The sequence below is a fragment of the Mustela erminea genome, chromosome 3 (genome assembly GCF_009829155.1).
Source record: "Mustela erminea isolate mMusErm1 chromosome 3, mMusErm1.Pri, whole genome shotgun sequence".
NCBI lineage: Eukaryota > Metazoa > Chordata > Mammalia > Carnivora > Mustelidae > Mustela > Mustela erminea.
Genome location: NC_045616.1, coordinates 155668305 through 155690409, shown reverse-complemented (window position 1 = coordinate 155690409; position 22105 = coordinate 155668305). Strand labels below are relative to the sequence as shown.

The 22105-nt window shown below is 40.4% G+C and overlaps 1 protein-coding gene across 4 annotated transcripts in view; it reads right to left on the bottom strand.

The window, feature by feature from the left end:
* The window catches only part of CTNND2 (catenin delta 2), a 901368-nt gene that overhangs the window by 201940 nt on the left and 677323 nt on the right, over window positions 1-22105 (bottom strand). For all 4 annotated transcript variants that reach the window (XM_032337744.1, XM_032337745.1, XM_032337748.1 and 1 more), the window contains one exon: window positions 7922-8135. In XM_032337744.1, the coding sequence (XP_032193635.1) occupies window positions 7922-8135 (214 nt within the window). The remainder of the gene's footprint in view (window positions 1-7921; window positions 8136-22105) is intronic.

Here is a 22105-nt window from a genome sequence, read left to right as displayed (position 1 = left end):
TGCCTCCAACTTGGCTTCTAGTCAGTAAGAGAGGCCATGCTTAATAATATTTACACTTTGTGGTATCTGTGAAACTGTTCAGAATTCATGCAGGGAAGAGATTATTAATAGGAACATTATGGAACAAAGAAGAGAATGGAAGGAGCAATCCAGCAGATGAGATACTGTATTTCCGTAATATGTAAAACAGATGGAGGTGAGCTGGCTGGTGAAGTGGTAGTAGAAGGCGGCACAGCCCAGGATAAACATAGAGGGGCCTCCATCCCAGTGATCCAAGGAGGTGGCTGACTGTCTTAATGGAACCTAAAGGAGATTCTTCCTTGGAGAAGACAGGCATAGGGGATGTAGAAATGAGAAGGGGGACTATCAAAGGGTGATTGATTGAAAGGAAGCAGTTGCCCACCTTCTCATTCTCCACTCCTGCCTGTGCATGGAGAATGCCCTGCCCTCTCACTATCCACTCCTACCCAGGTGGAAAGAACACCTGGCAACCAGAAAATGATTGACCCCTCCCTATAGGCCAGACATATAAACAACCCAGAAGACTATTCTCCAAAGAGACTGTCCCCACTAGGGAGAACAGAAATGATATTGTGGATATCTGAGCCTAAGAGAAAAGCTCTCCTCCTCATGAAGATACTTGAAGGGCTCCCCATTACAATAGCTCATAACTACCTGCTCATCTGAAGCCAAGCTCACAGTTAATAAGTTTCATTGATGTGCACAGAGCTCAACTCTCTACTCTTTCTGTTTTAAAAATAAGCAGAGATTTCATCCTTTTTAATCACTGATATTCCATTGTGTGTGTGTGTATACACTCTATTATGTGTGTGTGTGTGTGTATGTATATGTATGTATGTGTGTGTGTGTAGTTTCTATAATCTGAAAGTTCATTGAGTATATAACATCACTCAAGTAGTATTGTTCCTTAAAATATATGGTTTTGTAAACTTATATGTAGAAGCATATAGGAATAGCAATGTGTTCAACTGCTTGAAGTTATACTATGTATAAACCTTCACTGAAGTAAAAACCTCTTTCATTAAAAAAAAAAAGAACAGAACTGAGGGTCTTTCCACATTTAAAGCATGCCAAATCAATGAGAAAGACTCCCATAAAAACAAACAGGAAGAAATGATACCCGAGAAAGGTGAGATGATTTATGATAAATGGAAAACAAACCTTGGTTCTAAATAATATCCTTAGAGAAATGCAAGAATAGTGTACATTCATAAAATAAGAATAGACGTTATAAAAAATAACACAAAAGAGAGTTCTTAGAATTAAAATAATGATCTATTAATATTAATAACAGTAATATCTCCCTAGATCCCTGCAAACAAAACAAAACAAAACAAAACAAAACCCTCATTGATAGGTTGAGAGAAATTTTGGATACTGGAGAACTCTCTCATGGTAAAAAGACAAAGGGCTCCAAATCATATATGAAGATACGAGAGTCAAAGTCCAAGAGGTTCAAAATCTGCCTATCAACAATTCTAAAAAGAGAGTAGAGAAAATGAATCAATTAAAAAAAATGATAGTATTCTGGCAGTGAAGGTTATGACTCTTTAAAATGGAAATATACAATTCCAGGAAATTTTTAAAAAGCACAAACCTAGATACCTCATCATATACTTTTATATATCAGGGATAAAATTAAGTTGTAGAAAATAGTCCTCAGAAAAATTTCTATCCAGTCATATCTAATAAATATCAATCATGTATGAGGATTTAATACTGACATACTCAGAATTTCATCTCCTAAGCACTTCAGTCAATTACTTAATATGTGAAATTTACATATTTCAGAATAAACCAAGAGAGAGGAGGGCCTGGAATCTAGGAGACAGATGCCCCAACTCTGGAAAGCAATGCAACAGTTGCAATCATTGAATTCTACTCCCAAAATAGAGGATTCTGCTCCTGAGATTTTTGGAAAACCAGGGAACTGATGACCAAAATCACAGACAAAGTTGAGTTGGTAGGCATTGTAAACGATGAAGGATCTGTAAGATATGATCCTAGAAATGACTCCTTTGACAAGAATCATCACTTTAGACCCACTGGGAAATAAATGTGATGGCTGGGTAAAGCAAAAGCTACTCTCTGGCTTTCAACTTTTGAAAGTTGAGCTTTCAAATTTCAAATTGAGCTACAGAAAACCTTGGAAGACCAACTATGATTATAGAATAGATTGCAAATATATTCAAACTTGACAATGTAGAAGACAAGTATGATGACAGAGATTGTGAAGAAGGGTGAAGATGTAGAACACTAATATTCTTATCTTATAAAATGGGTGATGAGATAATGTCTTTATTAGATGCAAAGGACAGAAAGCTGAACTTTGATGTACTGATGCATTTGCTAAAGATAATGATCCCAGGGGCGCCTGGGTGGCTCAGTGGGTTGGGCCGCTGCCTTCGGCTCGGGTCATGATCTCGGGGTGCTGGGATCGAGTCCCGCATCGGGCTCTCTGCTCAGCGGGGAGCCTGTTTCCCCCCTCTCTCTGTGCTTGCCTCTCTGCCTACTTGTGATCTCTCTCTGTCAAATAAATAAATAAATTAAATCTTTAAAAAAAAAAAAAAAGATAATGATCCCACCATTTTGGAAAGTAGAAGGCATGAGTGGTGAATATGTGAAAAATCCTTCTCCATCACAGTGGAAAGTCAGTAAGAAAAGCCCATGATAATTGATTTACATAGAGTGAAATAAGCATAGTATTTAAAGACATGGAGTAACTATGAGAAAACTCAAAAACAAAGCAAAAGCTGAGGCCTGAAAGCTTCTGAGGGACTGGGAGTGTCTAATACTAGAGGACAAATGAAGCAGGGGACTATTGTTTTCTTATAAGCATCTTTATACAATTTCATCTTTTTTTTTTAAATTTTATCTATTTATTTGACAGAGAGGGAGAGAAAGAGCATAAGCAGGGGGAGGAGCAGAGGGAGAACAGGCTCCCTGCTGAGCAGAGAGCCTGATGCAGGGCTCAATCTCAGGGCCCCGGGATCATCATCTGAGTTGAAGGCAGGCCCTTAACCAACGGAGCCACCCAGGGGCCCCGATTTCATCTTTGACCATATACAGCCATTACTTTGATTGAAAATATGAAAATGCATTTAATTATCATCTTTCCCACTTCCAATTCTTCACAAGTAAATACTTTAAAAAAGATGCATTAAGAAATCAGGCCAACTGATTTCTAGACCAACTCTTAAGCCCTCATGGTTCTACACTTATCTGTACTGCTTTATCTCCTTGACCAACAAGTGTGTCTGCACACATCTGGAAAAAGATGAAGGACCTTTGGATCTGGGTATATATTAGTTTCCTAGGGTTGCCATAACAAAGTACCATCGATTGAGTGTCCAAAACAACAGAAACTTACTGTCACAGTTCTGGACGCTAGAAGTCAAAGATCAAGATGACACCAGGATTTGTTCCTTGCAAGACTGTGAGGAGAATTTGCTCCTTGCCTCTTTCCTGGCTTCTGGTGTTTTCAGGCAAGCTGTGGCCTTCTTTGCCTCAAGGAAACATTACCCCATCTCTGCCTTCATGCTCACATGTCTTTCTCCTTGTGTGTAGCTGTGTCAAAAATTTCTTCTTTTTGTAAGGACACCAGCTATATCAGATTAAGAGCCCACCCTACTCTAGTATCCTAACTTCACTTATTACATCTGAGTCACATTTTGAGGGGCTATGGATTAAGGCTCCAATATATGAAGTTGGGGGGCATGTAATTCAACTTAGACTTGGAAATTAAATTAACTGACCTAATGCTAGTAAGTAAAATAGTTAAACTGAGGCCTGTCTCTTTAATTAAAAGGACATTTGATGTACAAAATGCAAGAATATACTCTGCTCTTGGAGAATCAGAACTCTTAAGGACCCTTGCTTTCAACAGAAATAAAAGTTACTTATTAAGTTTTATGGTTTAATAAAAAGTGGTTTATTATGATTTGTAAGGCATTCTGAAATCTTTAGTTGGGCACTTCAAAATTTAGGTTGATTATTTCCATATTTAGAGAGAGAAAAATTATATTAGTCAAGCCCAAAGGACATGCAGCATTTGTAACCAAAGTTTATTTGCTTAGGATGTTTCGAGTAATGGCTAGCATATAATAGTTTCAACTGGATTTAAATAAAATTCTGATCATCATCTCATAGTAATTATTGCACAGGAAGAAAATTATTTATTGCAAGGCCTACCAGGCAGAAGTAAAATACATTTTGCTGTGAATAGATACTGCGTGCAAACAGGCAGATTTTTTTTTAAGTGTGCGTGCTTATGTGTTGAATGTAAATGCATGTAAAGAGCTAAATTTCTACATTTTATTATAGTTCAAACAGTTTGCCAAGGCATACTCAGTAAATAATTTAAAGCTCTGCAGGAACATTTCTTTCTTTTAGTCTTTTATTGTTTATAATTTGGTTCTACAACCGTCTGGTTATATAGCCTAGGTCTAATCTAAAATCTCATTTAGAAACATGCTTTATTATTTTTTAAAAATCACTAACATTGTTCTTTTTGATATCTGTTTATAAGACATCGTGGTTTGTAAATATCTAAAAGAGGAATTCAAAGGGTACTTCACCCTCCCTTCCCCTATATATATATATATATATACAGATTTTTTAAAAAAAGATTTTTATTTATTTATTTGACAGAGAGAGATCACAAGTAGGCAGAGAGGCAGGCAGAGAGAGAGGGGGAAGCAGGCTCCCTGCTGAGCAGAGAGCCTGATATGGGGCTCGATCCCAGGACCCTGGGATCATGACCTGAGCAGAAAGCAGAGGCTTTAACCCACTGAGCCACCCAGGCATCCCTATATATATAGATTTTTAACACACATTGATTTTCATGCATTTGCTGGTATTCAGGGTGGAGAAGGTAGAAGCGTAAGCTCCCTTGTACTGAGGGGTCTGTCACATACTGAGTCCTTAGTCCTTGCTGGACTCTCTCTTAGGTCTGCTGCAGAATTACAATGGAAGTAAAGGGGATAGTTGTTTCACTTAAATCAATGCTTTATTAATGCATGCATGCATATCTAACCTAATTCCGAAAAGGCTTTGAGAAGTGTCCCTGTGACAAAGTGACAACAGCAGTGAAGAGAGGCTTTTTACTCTTAGGGCTACATCCTCCAGAGCCATCATGAGCGTCGGTGCTCATCTAATTAAGTTCCTAAAATGTAGACACGTGTGTCAGCAACAGCCCTTTTCACATTTAGCTGCCAGCAAGGCATGGGTGGGGCAATTTCCAACAGCGCCACCGAGCATCCCACTGGGCTCTGGCAGAAGCATCATGTGGGTCCGCTGGACATCAGCACTGCCCGTGCAGATGTCCACGGATGAGCACACACCGGACACCCGCAGAAAGTCCAAAGCACATGAAAAATTAAGGATGAATGGACAGTGTGAGCTTAGCGTAGCAAAGCATTTACCAGACTTGGGGGGAGACCAGAGTCTCAGAGGAGGAGTGGAAAGAGAATGACAGATAAGACAAATGGAGGATTTGATGTCCTCGAGGTTAAATCAGTTAGCTGTACTAAAATGCTGGATTCCCAAAGCTCCCCCGGAGCCAACGGAATCAAGGCTTTCATAGCTCACTCGGGCAGAGGAGGGCTGGGCTGGTGCTGAAGGTGAACATGACCCTCTAAGACTCTTTGAGGTGAATTCATTTGCCTCATTTTGCTTTTGCTCAGGCAGCGAGCAGTCAGCCTTGGCTCGATCTGCATCATTCATGCCACGTCTACACAGAAGTTAGCAGAACCAGTTTCCAGGCACCCTCGGATTTCTGCCAGCACGGGAGTTACGAAGGCTTTATTGCTACGGACTAGCACGTGGTGGGTTCTCATGTCCTTTTCTAGAGCGGAGGGTCGGCTAAGGTGCTTACCATGTTTCAATAGTGCCCACCACGGCAACTCCAGAAACCATGAGCTTCAACCCACTGAAATGTTTTAACAACTTGTGTCTTTGAAAAACTTAAACTTCATGCTCGGAGTGCAGCCGTGCGCAATGAGACCGTGCCTCTGGAATGGCATAAAACCTCTACTCAAGTAGCAGGGACTGCCTCCCTGGAGCCAGTCAGCGCAGTGGTTTGGACGGAGTCATGACAGAAGTCAGGAGGGGACGCGGAATGAGTCTTGGCCACTGGCACATGCTGACGCAAAAGCAGTGGGTCACCACGCGACAATGGGCAGGAGCCTTCGTTTTTCCCCCGAGGAGCAGGAGAAAGAGCGTGTGTGCCCTGTCTGTATGTCGAGTACTCCGCCATCCGCATAGCCAAACGTGCGTGGGAGACGGTGCTCCTCTAGTTCTGTGGGCCTCAGGCACCCACTGACGAGGCCTTCACGCACAGAAACACCACAGTGGATGTTTTCCATCGCACACATGGAGGCCTTTCTCTCAGTCGGAAAGTAGGGAAGGGGTCTCCTAACCCTAATGGTAGCATGTACTTTCAATTATTTACATCACCCCCCGAACTATCCTATAATCATAATACGTACATAACAATAGTTTTGCCTTAACAGATCCATATTAGTTTGGTGTGAAACATCACTTTAGTAACACTGTAACCTTAACTAATTTTTTTTTTCTACAAAGACAATTCTCCACTTAGAGAAATGTAAAAAAGAAAGCAAAAGGAAAGTAATTGGGGTCTAGTTCTAATTTAGCTAAAAGTGGAAAGAGATGTGACAATAATCGTAAAGAGTGTAAATTTAAGAAAACAGACTGCACCTGGGAGATTGCATCTCAGCCTGAACAAGTATTTAGGACTCTCAGCTTGCGTAATGTGTTTTCTTAAAAAATAACAAGATCCCGTGTATCTCATAAGCATAGCTTCAAGAAAGTTATGGGATCAAGACAGAAGACCAGTGGCAACGTGACAAATTAAGCGATCCTTTTTTGAGAATCAGTCTTGCAACCCACGGGCCAAACACTTAAAGGGGAACGTCGATGAACGAAAAACCAAATGTGACGTCAAACGACAGTGTGGATAACCGAGAAGAGTACTCTAGCCCTTACTGAGGCCGCTCACGCTGCGAGCCCTCTAGCGAGTAAAAGTGCGCATGTAGAAGGGTAGGGACAAGAGGGAAAGCTAATGTTTACACGTTATTCCAATGTTCATACAGATGCCAGGAAAGGTACAGCTGAATGCTTCCCTGTTCTCACTCATCAGATCCTCATGGCGTCCTGAGGTGCCAGTGATCTCTACTTTACAACACTCAAGAGCTCTGTGTTCCCAGAAAGGCTTGCTGTCCTGTTCACGTTGGAAAAATTCCCTCCATGTAAATATGTAAATATAGACTATAAACATATATGCAAATATAGTATATGAACATAATATGTATGTACATATATAATACATAAATATATATGTATGTGAGAGAAATTCCATATGTAATGTGTACGTAACATGTAATATGTATGTAATATGTAATCCTATAACCTAGGGACTTCTAGTAGGCATAAATATGTTTTTCAAGAAATTAGGTGTTAAGTATGATGAGATCACATTCTTAATCACATTATAAACCAGAAAATACACCTTACTAATAACAACTCACATATCTTATCCTTTTATCAATTCTTATTTAATGCCATTTTCATGATCACCTCTGGGTGTTGTACGGTGCTGGGCTACTTCTAAATCAAGTGACAAAACTGAAACCAGGTCATAGAATTTTAGAAGGGTTATGTTGGCTGCATTCTAACAATCCCACTTGGTCGATCCATAGGTATTAAATCAGATAGCCTTTTATTCTCTCGTTCAGCTCATGTGTATTGGGACTGCCCATGGTAGCAGCCCCCCTGGGAAGCCCTGCAACCACCATCCTCGGGCAGCATGTTTGTTACCATGTTGCATCAAGGAGACTTTATCTTGGGAGGCAGGTGTGCTGTTAATAAGGACTCTAACCTGTGACCAGCTCCCGGATCTCCAGGTCGGTGGTCTTGCGGAGTAACCTCACCAGCGCTGGGATGCCACCGCAGTTTTTGAGGGCAATTTTGTTATCATCGTTGGCCTTCCCATACACCAAGTTTCTCAAGGCTCCGCAGGCACTACGGTGGACTTCTGTCATCCGATGGTCCAGCAGGTCCACCAGGAGCTGGATGCCTCCTTGTCTCCTTATCTGCAAGAGCACAGGAAACAACTTTGGCCTTAGAGAGGAAGCTTGCAGCATTTAGACCCAAACAGGTTTTTCGTACGGAGCCGTGGCTACAATTAATGTCAATGAACTGACTTAGAGCACACAAAGGAAAAAGGAAAACCAACCAGTGTTCTCCTTAGATTTGATTGCCTTCACATGCTTTCATAGCCTACTGATCACATTTCAAACATATCTCCTTTCAAGTCACAGATTTTGAAAAGGTGATTTTCACTCAAAAGAGAGGTCTTGGACATTTCTCTCTATTAAATATGGCCCATATTCATGGCATGAGGCAGACGGAGGAGCAAGAGAAGCTTCTCGCTCCTGGGACTTATTAAATTTAACCACTGTCTTAAAGGGCTGTGGGACTGAAGTACAGCATGTTAAAACTATGCTTAATCAGAACATTCTCCCAACATTTTAAAGAAACCAGAAGCTGAAGAGAAACTGGAAAAACCAACACAAGGATTTTCATCTAAGAAGCCCAGGAAGGTAAGACAGTCACAATGACAGACCACTAAGACCAACGCATGTTATGCTTAACTCAGGTATCTGCTTAATACCAAAATATCACATTAAATTTTGATGTTCCTTTTATCCATAACAGTTTTGATTTTTCAAAATAAGCAAAGGAAAAAAAAACACCACCTTGCAATATGTCCTTAGATAAGTCTTCTCTTTGCTGTCCTTTAATGCTTAGACCAATTTTTAAATTAAAATGGAAAACCAATGGGCTAGTTACCGTATTGACCATTTCATGGAGCTTTCATTAGCAAAGCTGTATCTGAACATTTATTATTTATATGGAAAAAAAATAACATGATTCATTCAGTAATAGCATCTTCATTTTTTTAACTTCCATGTCCCCCAGGGATTGAAAAATTATGGTTTGTAAAAAAAAAAAAATTATGGTTTATGGCAAATGGTTATAATTTGGCACTTTCCCTACTTAGTTTTCTTATCACAGAAAACTCATTCATCCCACAGATGTGCTGGACACATGGCTACATCCCCACCCTTTTAAAGGTGCGAAAATATGACTTTCTCTGTGAAGTTACTCCAACCACACTATTTAAAACTGAATCCTGAGCCAGACCCTCATCCCAGGCCGACATTCTTGTTTGACCGTAATCTGTTAGAGAATTCATCATATCCCATATCTATCATATCCCTGCCCTAACTTCTTTATTATGTTCATTGTCATTGACTCTTGGCTGGAATGTGTGTTCTTGGAGGGCAAGTCTGTTTTTGTTCACGCCCAGATCTCTATCCCAATCCCAAGAGCAGTGCCAATCCCATAGCAGATGTTGAACAAAAATTCTTTGAGTGAATGGAGAGGGAGACTCTTTTACCAGTGACAGTCAAGTTTCTAAGATTCGTTGGAACTTGGCTTTTCAAAATCAAGTGATCTCTGTCTTTTCAGGAGCACCACCCCCTTTTGCGAATGGCTAGGACCGTCTCCAGGTGGCTACTGCAGCACTTCCCACGCCAGTCTCCAGATAAAACGGGGGCCTGCATCATCCACGTGACGTGGGCCATCTGAGAATTCAGATTCTGCTTGTAGGACTGACTTTCATCCATCCCCAAAATGAAAGAGAGAAAGCTGAAGCTCTCACAGAATTCCTGGGCTGAGTCCCTGACTTGGAGAACATGAATATGGCGTTTCACGTATCTCACGGCCCGTGGGAAGGACCAGGGATGGAAGAGGGAAGGACAGACAGCAGGACAGGAGGACAGGGCCGTGGAGGAGGACATTAGCTTTGTGAGGTGTCAGCACAGCCTGTGATGGTGAGTGCACGCTGGGAAAGTGGCTACGGGTGTTACTGGGTCCATTAAAAAAAAGTGAGAAAGAAGCAGAGAACAACTTTTCCCCAATGTAGAGTTTCACCAGTGTTTGCTTGGCATCCACTCAAGAGGGATGCAGTCTGTGGTCATTATACATGTGTCCCATACATGTATCTAGGTTGTAATCACACCCCCACTAGGGTAATACTTCCGAAAGGATGTTCTACTTGTACAGAAGTTTAAACTGTAAGTGTCGTTTTCTCTCTGCGTGTGTATTTACATGTGTATGCTTTACTCAAAACTGTTTGGGTTTGGGGTACCTGGGTGGCTCAGTGGGTTAAGCCGCTGCCTTCAGCTCGGGTCATGGTCTCAGGGTCCTGGGATCGAGCCCCACATCGGGCTCTCTGCTCAGCAGGGAGCCTGCTTCCTCCCTCTCACTCTGCCTGCCTCTCTGCCTACTTGTGATCCCTGTCTGTCAAATAAATAAATTAATTAAAAAAAAAACTGTTTGGGTTTAATGATCTCCATAACGATGAGGCCATTAAAAAAGAGGCAAAGAAGCCATTTTTCAGTTCACTGATTGGTTATACATTAAAAGCAGATGGTGTAGTAAGTCAATCAATCTATCTTATCTGTATCTGTATATTTAGCTATATTGTATACTACAATTAGTATCCCCAGTTTATAACTTATTTTCCCATTCACACATGACTTAATGCATTAAGCTATTAAAATATTATTTCAAAGCATTAAAGGAAAAATGAATTCAAAACAAATGCAGTATCAATTCTTAATGGTACAATGTGAACCAAACACACAGTGTTTTCTGTGTGAGCCTAGTTAATGTCATACATCTAAAATTACAATGAAATCTTGAGTTTTATTTTAATCTATTTAGAGAAACACAACTAAGATGATAAGCTTATTTTGGGGGGCATCACCGGACCATATATATATTTTTTCATATATATATAACTATAGTTTTCTTGGGTTGAATTTTACCTAAGAATTTAGGAATCCTAAAGCCAAACCTGAACGAGAACTGAGTTCATAGACATGAAAGGTGATGGTCAGGCGGCTGGTCCTGCCACCTCCTGCTGCCCCCGCCATCCTAAAAGGATCAGGGAGAAAGGCGACAGGTGGGCTCTCAGGTCCCTTGCAGGGTCTCTATCCATGGCAGGACTTCCAGGCGCTGTGGGTTGCTGTGGGTGGGTGCGGACGCTGTCCTCTGTGCCTCCCCACTGCTTTGCTTTTCTCCTGGACCATGCCTCCCATTAACTTCTCCCTGCTCCCAGTTCTTCTTGTCTCTCCTTATAACGAACCCTAAACTCTTAAAAGACTCCAAAGAAACCTATGTTAAACATTAATGTGGTACAACTTCTCTTTGAAAAATGATCAGGGGAAACTCTTTTCTTTGAAATGACACCTTTACTCCCACTAACTGGCCAGCGATCTCTTTTTCATTTATGCTCCCCACTGGGCACTCCACACCCAGCTGGTAGGGCTTGTGGTCTAGTCCACACGCTATCATTCCAGGCGAGTTCCCCCTTTCTCTCCTCATCAACTTCATGCAAAGTGCTTCAAAAGTCGACATCTAATATTTATTAAAACAATGCTAATCCAATGTCATATAATATCAGATCTAATATATGTAAAATCAAATAAAATGCACGCACAAGAAGAACATCTGCAGATGGTAGTAAGTTAGTAAATATTTATCAGACAAATGGAAGAATAGTGTGGTTGGCTGTCATGTTCGTTTCCTTCTCCCTGTTATTTTTACTACTTTAAATAGACATTATTTTTAGAGCAGTTTCACATTCACAGCAAAACTGTGCAAAAAGTACAGAGAGTTTACATATTCCACTTTTCCCACCCATACACAGCCTCCTGCATTATCCCATGTACTGAGTGGTACATTGGTTACAGATGAGGACACGTCATAGTCATCCCAAGTCCACGGTCTCCAGGACTTCACTCTCCAAGTTGTGCAATCTCTGGGTCTTGAAAAAATATATAATGGCACGTATCCAGCATTATAGTATCATACAGAATAATTCCGCTGCCCTGAAATGCTCTGTGCCCTCCTAGTCATCCCTTTCTTCCCCTAACCCCTGGAAACCACTGATGATGTTTTTCTCCCATGGTTTGCCTTTTCCAGAATATCACAGAGTAGGAATCACGTAGTATCTACCCTTACAGAGTGGCTTCTTTAACCGAGTACTACGTATTTAAGATTTCCTCATGTCTTTTCGTGGCCTGATGGCTCATTTCTTTTTAGCATTGAATGATATTCCTTGGTGTGGATGTGGTGCACTTTATATATCCATTAATCCACTAAAGGACAGCGTGGTTGCTTCCAAGTTTGGGCGATCATGAATAAAGCTGCTATACATAATCATTTGCGTGTTTTTGTATAGACCTAAGTTTTCAGATCCTTTTTGTCAATATCAAGGAGCACAACTGCTGAATTGTATAGTTAGAGCATGTTTAGTTTAGTAAAAAAACTGCCAGTCTTCCACAGTAGTTGCCCCATTTTGCATTCCTACCAGAAATTAATGAAAGTTCTTGTTGCTTTACCTCTTTGTCAGCATTTAGGTTTGCTAGGTTTTTTTGTTTGTTTTGTTTTGTTTTGCTTTTGGCCATTCTAATAGTTCGTAGTGGTATTTCATTGTGTTTCCTTCTCTTTTAAAACTGACTTGTGTGGGCGCCTGGGTCGCTCAGTCATTGGGCGTCTGCCTTTAGCTCAGGTCATGATCCCGGGGTCCTGGGATCGAGCTCCACAATGGGCTCCCTGCTTGGTGGGAAGCCTGCTTCTCCCTTTCCCATCCCCCCTGCTTGTGTTCTCTCTCTCACTATGTCTTTAACAAATAAAAAAATTTAAAAAAACTGACTTGCAATTCAGATTTGCTTACATTAATACCAATGACTGAATAAAAACCAGCAATGTTGAAATATACATAGGCAAAACATGGCTTGAATTAGATCTGGAATGAACAAATTTCCTATCTGCTACTGTTCTGAACTGGATAGACTCAAGGAATGACCGGAGAGGCCTTTTCATATATAACTGGAGTAGACAACCACAAATTCGTTAACTGAATGATCCTTGATCGATGGTCCACTTCAGTCAGCGGCTCCTAAGTGAGCAGCTCACACTGATTTGTATGCCTTGCTGTGAACTTCAGGTACCGAGATTGAGAGAGTGGTCTCCTAGAAGTAAGGAAGATGGAAGCTGATGAACCCCACAGCAGGAGAAATAAAAAGATCAACCAATCAAACAAAGCAAAAACGATGCCCTTCTGCCTGTCCTTTCAGGTCATTTAGAGAGAGAGCATTCTTCAACTTGACACAGACAGTCTCTTGGGGATGAAGGCTGGGATGCGTGGGCACAGCGCATCAGTGAAGCTCACCCAGCTCGTATCGGGGGACAGTGACAGTGGCCTCCACACCCTTGCCGTACAGGAACCCCCCGTTTTCATAATTTAAACTCTGGAACGAAAAGTATCTAAAAATCATTCAAGAGTAAGATGCAGGGGTTTTCTTCCTTATCTTTTCATGATGAGCTAGAATATATACAAGCCTTTTAAATCAGGAAACAAACGGATGGGCAGTTAAATACAAGAAAAATGCAGGTAATGCAATATCACCTGCTGCACAAATAATGGGCCCTTGCCACTTGAAGAACTTGTTACTCTTACCATTATCTGCATTTATTTGAATAAAATGTATTTACCAATGAATTAGCTATTATCCTTAAATTGATAACAACATCGAGGAATAATCTATCCAATCAGAGCAGTGTTTGCGAGCTCATGGCAGTCTTCATACAATGATGATGATGATGATGATGATGGACAGTGGGTAACAAAGTACTTTACCAGGAAATAGAACTCCTCTTGGGGGGTAACTATTTTCATTTAGAGAAATGCTAGGAAGAGTTGCTTTGAGGATAGTGAGACCCACAGGGCATGGGTTACAGGTGTTCTTGACAATAAGAGGCTCCTCACTTACTCTGCATCTGAAATGAGTAGGAATTTGGACCTAGGGAGGAGAAGGAAGAGGCTGGAGGAGTCTATGTTTTTAACCTACAGGTTATGAAATAAGATCCTTAAATAGCTAAGGACCTGGGTAAACATTTCTGTACCTCTCAGGGATCTACCTGGTGTTAAAGTGGGTATGTCTTTGGGTTTCTGGTTTAGTGTTAAGAGAAACTAAGCTGGATCTGTAAATTTTAATAATGGGCTGCGGGATTAGTAATGTAGAGCACCTCCTCTCACGTTACTAATTAGTAAGCAATCAATTCACAGTGTTTGCAAGAGGGTTCACGGAAAGCTGACTGAAAACAGGTACTTTGGATCCAGTGATTTTAGTCAATTCTTAAGTAACTGTTATTTTTCAGTGGTGTTGGTTGAAACAATAAAAAATAGATATAGCTGTTTTCTGTTCCCTATTGGTATTTAAAAATTAAAAATCTTCTCTGCTTAAGAAACTACTGAAAGATACAAAGTTGGTGGATGTGAAGCCAGAGGCTGGACCAGAGGTAACTGAAACTCACTTTTCCATTTTAATGTAGAAACTGCAAAGTTATCAGCTCGTAAAAAACCATTTTACCTCAGTGAATTCCACCCCTTGCCATTGGAGTAAAGCCAGTTAACGGGTCAGTGTTTCCACACAGTCTGAGCTGATGTGCGTACCTATAGTTTCCACCAAGCAACCCAGAAGGACAACTGATAAAGGCCAAAGTCTTTTTTAGTTTTTGTTTGCTTGTTTTTGTTTGTGTGTTTTTTTTTTAAGATTTTATTCATTTATTTGACAGACAGAGATCACAAATAGGCAGAGAGGCAGGCAGAGAGAGAGGGGGGAGGCAGGCTCCCCGCCAAGCAGAGAGCCCGATGTGGGGCTTGATCCCAGGAACCTCGGATCACGACCCGAGCCAAAGGCAGAGGCTTTAACCCACTGAGCCACCCACATACCCCCCTTTTTAGTTTTAAGGTAGAAATTGTTTTGGGGAATTCTGAGAGAAAATATATCTCTCTAGTTGTGAAAAATGATCTGCTTTCTCCATTCCATAGGTGAATCAAGATGGATTATGTTTCTTTTAAATTACGTGTTAGAGAGCACATGTACTGCAGTGTTTGGAGGGGGATGCTGGCTTTGAGGCGGGAGCAACAAAGTTCACATCATTCTCCCTCTCTTCAGCTGGTGTCCCCTAAGGCACGTTACTTAAATGTCTACAAAACATGAGGAAAATGTGAACCTGTCTCATGGGTTGTTTTCAGGAGTCAATGAAACTTCAAATGTGAATTATTTAACAAAGAGCTCAACAAATATTATCTGTCAAGGAACTACCCACCATATTAACTCGTTAATGGGTATTCCTAATTGACTTATTGCCTGGTCAATATATGAATTAGCTTAGTAATATAATGATATATAACGTATGATAGAGTCAGTTCCGAGTTATAGCTTTATAAATTTTATTTAGTGTGTAGACTGTTTATTATCTGATAGGTCATTAATCTCATCTGGTGTATAACTAATGAGATTAAATAAGGAATATATTTATTCTAGAATGAATTGCAGTCATTCTATTGTCATTTAAAAAATATCAAAAGGTACTCCATTAATATTGTACCCATGACCTATTTTGCTAGGTTTATTTCCAAGGAAGTACAGGAGTGAATTAATCTGTATCTTTAAAAAGAACAGAAGTGCAGTGGTTTCTCTTGCTATGGTAAATTTACTGATTAAAAAAAAAAGGCACTGAAAAATAATTCTGAAGTGATACTAATTGGAAAAAAAAAAAGAAAACCCTTTTCTGAAATACAGAGAGAATTATTAAGCAAAGAGAGAATTATTAAGCAAAGAGAGAGGAAGACCATGTTTTGATTTAACATGTTAGTTTCTAATAAACAAATTTAAAAATGCAACTTGTAGCAAATGATGCAACTGGTAACAAAAGATCTAACTGGTAACAAATTAAATGACTAGGAAGGTTCTGGTCTCATGTAGATCTCCCAGGTGATACTCATGTGTCCTGATGTAGAGTGTGGAGGGAATTGGGCCTCATCTCCATCTACATCTAGCAGAAAGCTATTTGGGTTTTGAACATATGGAAAAGATGAAGAAGTCTGCAAATACATTGTTACTGTTGTTTCATGTTCCCTTATTCTTCCCAGTGCAAAGACCTCCACGTTCGAGAATCTTTGTCACCTGACAGATTTCCAAACCCAGCTCCCACCCCATTCAACACGTCCTCAGACGGCACTGAGGACCATCACCAAGGCAACTGCCTACACCTCTAACAACAGGAACATCTTGAAGGGCGATTCTGGACATTTTTCCTTTTTTAGTATCCTCAATTTTAAAGAAGTAGCTGATATTGTATTTGGTTATGGATTTGGTAACAAGTTCCTGGTTAAAGAAAACCATTTCTCATGAAAATCTCTGAAATGATCTATTTTATAGCAATTCAACATTTCCACTTCTCATGACCCTCATGATACCATTCTCTAAAGACATAAAGGAAAGAGAAGAAAGACCTTTATTTTGGTCTCAGTGTGAATCATGATTCCACACAGTGATGCATTTTACAGGACACCAAAAAATAAAACAAAAACCAAAATCAAAAAGCAAAAAACAAAAAAACAACCAAATTGCCTGAAATACCACAAACATTACTTTTCCCACAGTCCTCGGCCTTATCCATCCCCCTTTTTGCTAACTGATCACGAACAGTGAAGTTTTCTAGACATCTCCCTGAGAATGAAGTACAGTTTGTCTACACGGATGAACACTGAAAATCCTGCTGCCCACCAAAGAGGCCAGCATGGAGGCCAAAGAGCCTCAGAACTTTCCATCCAGTGGCCAAGCTGACATGCCGCATCCCAACTAGATTCTCAGAACAGCTGCGTGCCAAAGGCCAGCTTCTACACTCCTTTTCAAGAGCACCCTGGAAAGGCCCCCACTTTTCTTTTCATCATCTTTTTTTTTTTTTTTTTAACAAGAAAGAATTTCAAGTGATTCCATACATTCCTTTTCTGAAGACCCCACTCAGACACATTCATCATGTTTCTAAGAAGTCTAATGGCTTCTGTTATCTGGCGTAATGTTTGTGCTGTCCTTGTAGGTACGGAATACAGTATCGCAGTGACAGTCACAGAGAATGCCTGCCATAAGAGTCTCCCTTACTACAGTCTGGATTGAATTCAGTCAATCTATTTGCGAATGACAAAGTTACAGTCATACATTGTTCCACATCTCAAAGAGAATTTTAGGTGAACACATCAATTCTGAAAATGCAAACCATGTAAGGCAATTATTTGGAAATTATTAAAATATCTTAGAATGTGCACATCAGAAGCCCACATATATCACCCCCAAAACTTTCCCTGTTGTAGTGATGAGGTAGTCCCTCATTGGATAACGTTTACGGAGCACTTAGTCTGTCGGGAGGCGGATGAGATGAATGAAACCCCTCCTTCAAAGGAGCCCACATACCTGGAGAGGAATCAGAAGTAAAGGAACCAACCAATGGGACCATGTCAGTAGTGAAGAACAGAGGCAGCTTTATCTGGAGAAGGACTTCGTAATTTTCTATCTATAATGTGGATCCTTAAAGATGATCCACCACAATGTATAAGGTTTAAGCTCCTCAAAGACCGGGATCTTCTCCAGCGATTAGAACAATAAAGAAGAGAGAGCAGAAGAAAAGGATGGGGTGTGTGGAGTGGTGTGAAGGTGGTGGGTCAGGGTACCATGGTCAGGGGACATTCAGACACAGACCAAAGGCCATGAGGGAGTGACAGCAAGTCCCGAGAAAGTGTAAGGACAACTAGGTGGCTAGAGTGCGGTGAAGGAGAGAGGAGGTGAGAGGGACTGCCGGGCAGAGCAGCGCTGGGTCTGGCGGGGGCTTTTAGCTGCTGTAAGGGCATTGGGTTGACCCTGAGGAAGATGAGACCAAGAGGGGTGACCGAACACACTTGTTTAAAGACACCTGTAAGTGCCATGTGGAAAGAAGATGGTCGGGATCCAAAGGCAGAAGCAGGGACACCAGGTAGAGGCCTGAGATGGTCCAGGGGCAAGAAACATAGTAGCTTTGGATGGGACTGATGGGAGTCTGAGTGCTAAGAAGTGGTCAAATTCTAGCTCTGTTTTGCAGGTAGGGAACAAAATATAACTGGAAGCATCGTGATTGACTAAGACTGTTGGCCTTTAATTTTAATAAACAAGTGTGTTGATAATCATCACATAGTAGTTTTTATTTGACTGACAGATGGCAAAGCATTTATGAAAGACACAGCCTCTCATTTAAATTTCCATTTCATTGGCATTATAAAAGGACACATTTAAAACATTGCTATTCTTTTGTTACTGCAAAATGGAAAATAACACCTGTCTAAAATATAAAATTATGCTAAATATAGACATAGAAAAATTATTTGTATCTTAGATAGCCTATGGTTGTAACAAATAATAAGTATTAAAGTAAATGTAATACATTTCTCCAAAAGGAGTTATAATAGATAAGTAGAGAAAACTTTCCTATGCATTTATTTCAAAATTAAATACCTACATTTTTGAACCTTTAAACTGTACCAAGTAAGACCTTCATTGTACATCTAAAATTGTATGGAATATAATATTTGCTTAAGTGTTTTCTTGCCATGCAAATGTCTTTTTTATTTTAGGTTATGAAGTTACCTGTATGTATGTTCTGAAGTTGTATCTGTTCATACACTCTTCTGCGGTAGTAATAGCCAGTATTTACTGGACTAAAGGCTGATCGAGGAAAGAATTTCAGTCTAGTTCAGCTCAACTGATACTTAGTAATAAGCATTGTTCTGTGTTCCTTGAGGATCTCAAGGACTAATAAGTGAGAAACTCACAGGAACAAATAAGGTGAAATATAACAAATAAGGTTTTTTACAAAGCCCACAAGAAGGGCATGGAAACCAGCCCCCTTGAGAAGTGAGAGTGGGCTAAATAATTAGTTCAGAAGACATAACAGTTGAACTGATTCTAAGAAGTTTGAAAACTGGTGGACCATACAGTTAGAACATGATTAAACTCTAAAATGTTTGAGATGCAATGGGTCCATGCTTCTTACGGTGGGATATGTGTACAGTATGGCTGGGGGAAAAGAATAAGCATCAGTACATTGGATGGTGGGACAACTTCTTTGTCCTTAAGTTTACCCAAAGACTAGGGGTATGTGGGTAGAAACATTGTTATTCTTTTTATAATTGGATGTAGATACTTTATGAAATAGAATATAAGATTTATGGGATTTTATTTATTTATTCATTCATTTATTCATCCAAAGCTCTTATTTATTTAGAGAGTGTGTATATGTGTGTGTGAGCAGAGAGAGGGCAGAGGAAGAAGGAGAGAGAGAAACTCAAGCAGACTCCCCGCTGAGCACACAGCCCCATGCGGGGCTCAATCTCAGGAACTTGAGATCATGACCAGAGCAGAAATCATGAGTCAGAAGCCTGACCGACTGAGTCACCCTGGCACCTCAAGATTTATGGGATTTTAAAGAAAAAAGCACAGAATTGAAGAGAATGTTTGCAGAAAGCTTCTTTGGCCGGTCGTCCAGAATTCCTGTAGCCTGTATGGATGAGGGCTCTGAAGATGGACCCGCACGAGAGGCTGGAGAAGACAAGAGTCAGAGAATGGTGTCTCCCTGCATCGAGCCTCTCCTGGAGGCAGGATGCAGGAAGTGCTGTGGGATGCCAGAAGAGGCCAGACTGAGGCTGGCAAGGAGCACCATGTAACAGGAAATATTGGAGGGGACAGGACGCCAGGATCCACTCATAGTTTCTGAGCAGGAGAATGAGATAGGAAGTTGTAATGAGGCAAGAGAATTAATTTGAGAGACATTCAAAGGAAGACATTTGGGTAGTAGAGAAGTGTATCCTATATAGGAAACATTCTCGACCATTTTCCCGGCACTGGGGAATTCATGAATAGTTTGACACACCTATGCCGTTTTCCACAACTTTGGGTCATTTGTTTAAATTTACTTTGTTTTTCTTATTCAAACAGCTCTGTGCTCTGAGTCCCCGCAAGGTGACTGGAGAAGCCCATCTTGTGATTCTCCAGTTAGCTCTCCCCATGGAACCAGTGGGTGGAGGCTGTAGGGGATCCTAGAAGCTGAGTAGAAGGGAAAAACAGAGGTCCCCGCACTCAGAGCTCCCTAGAGCTCCCCCCAGTCGTCCATCAGATGCAACCACTGTGACCAGCTCTTTTGAGCATCCACAAACTGGAACATGTCAACCTTATTTTCTCACATATTTCTACGGAACACAAAGAAAGCTGTTACCAGGGAAATCCGTCTGCAACACGGCATCTTGAAATCTGAGTTATTGGGTGATACTTTTCAGCTGATTAAATGTTATTCACTTTTCATTTTGTCCATCAGCCCAAGCAGAACATTTCTATGACACTTGGATCTTGGCATAATAAGAAAATACACTTGTTTTTGGTGCATCTGTGACCTCTGAATTTTAAAAAATTATGTTCTAAGAAATCCCATCAAGGGCAGTGCAATGTATCCTGAACCTCTGTGTCATCCTTGATGGAGATGGAGAATTGGATATTCTAGGTATCACATGGGCGCTTATCTCAGAAATTCTCTCTTGGTGATTTTAGTAAGAGAGTAGTACTAAATCACATATGTCTCTACATTTACACATCTACATCTGCACATACATTAAAATAAGATACGTATGTAACAATAAATAATGTATGCATAAATAAATATACATATGATAACATAATAAGTGTGTATAAATAGTGTACTGCCTATGTATATATTCAAGAGAGAAAGTAGTTCAGAAAGTCTCCTCTTCCTTCTCCCATAAAAATGTGATTCACTCACTTCTTTCAATAATTTTATTCCAATTTACACTGTGTAGTAATGATAATTTTTTTAAAGATTTTATTTACTTATAGTAATGATAATTTTCTTTTTCTTATAACTCCTGGAGACTTGTGGGTTTGGAGGACCTACCCTGTTGATATTCTATCTTCCAATAAATAGCTACAGAGATTGAAGGAGATCGTTCTTTCTTTTTTTTTTTTTTTTAAGATTTTATTTATTTATTTGACAGAGAGAGATATCACAAGCAGACAGAGAGGCAGGCAGAGAGAGAGGGGGGCACACGCAGGCTCCCTGCTGAGTCCCAGTGTGGGGCTCGATCCCAGGCCCCTGGGACCATGACCCAAGCTGAAGGCAGAATTTAACCCACTGAGTGACCCAGGTGCCCCAGGAGACTGTTATTTCTTTACATTAATAATTTCAGTTCAAATATCTGCAGTCCTGGCATATACCAGATTAGAAGGCTGGCATCCCAATTACAAATAATAAATACTCTGATTTTACTCTATTTTCAGATGTTAGCTCTCAGCAGAGTTTCTCACTTAGATTCGTTTAAAAAATCTCTAACATGGAAAGCCTGCGTGGCCTAGCCAGTTAAGCAACTGCCTCTTGGTTTTGGCTCAGGTCATGATGGCAGGATCCTGGAGCCCTGCATCAGGGTCTCCGCTCAGCAGGGAGTCTGCTTGAGGCCTTCTCTCCCTCTCCCTCTGCCCCTCCCCACCCTCGCTAAAAGAAATAAACCTTAAAAAAAACTTCAACATATGAAATTCCCGACTTAAAACATTCAAGTTTCTGTATTTTATTTATCATTTTCTAATTATGCATTTAAAAACTACTGAATACATACATGCTTTGGTTTGCATTTTTAATTGTTTAGTAACTTTCAAATGAATTATGTGTATTTTTGCGTAAAATTTTTCCAGATAAAAGGAAGGCGATAATTATAATTTTGAGGGTTTTTTTTTAAAGATTTTGTTTATTTATTTGACAGAGAGATAGAGAACACAAGGAGGAAGAGAGGCAGGCAGAGAGAGAGGAGGAAGCAGGCTCCCTGCTGAGCAGAGAGCTCAATGTGGGACTCGATCTCAGGACCCTGGGATCATGACCTGAGCCGAAGGCAGATGGTAACCCACTGAGCCCACCTAGGTGCCCCTACACTTTCAGTTTTTTATAGGCTGGTAGAGGCAGGGGACTTAGGGAATAATTTCATTTTGTTTTAAAATTCTGCACACATAGTAAGCAGAATCATTTATTTGTTTTTAAACATATGTGTTTTAAA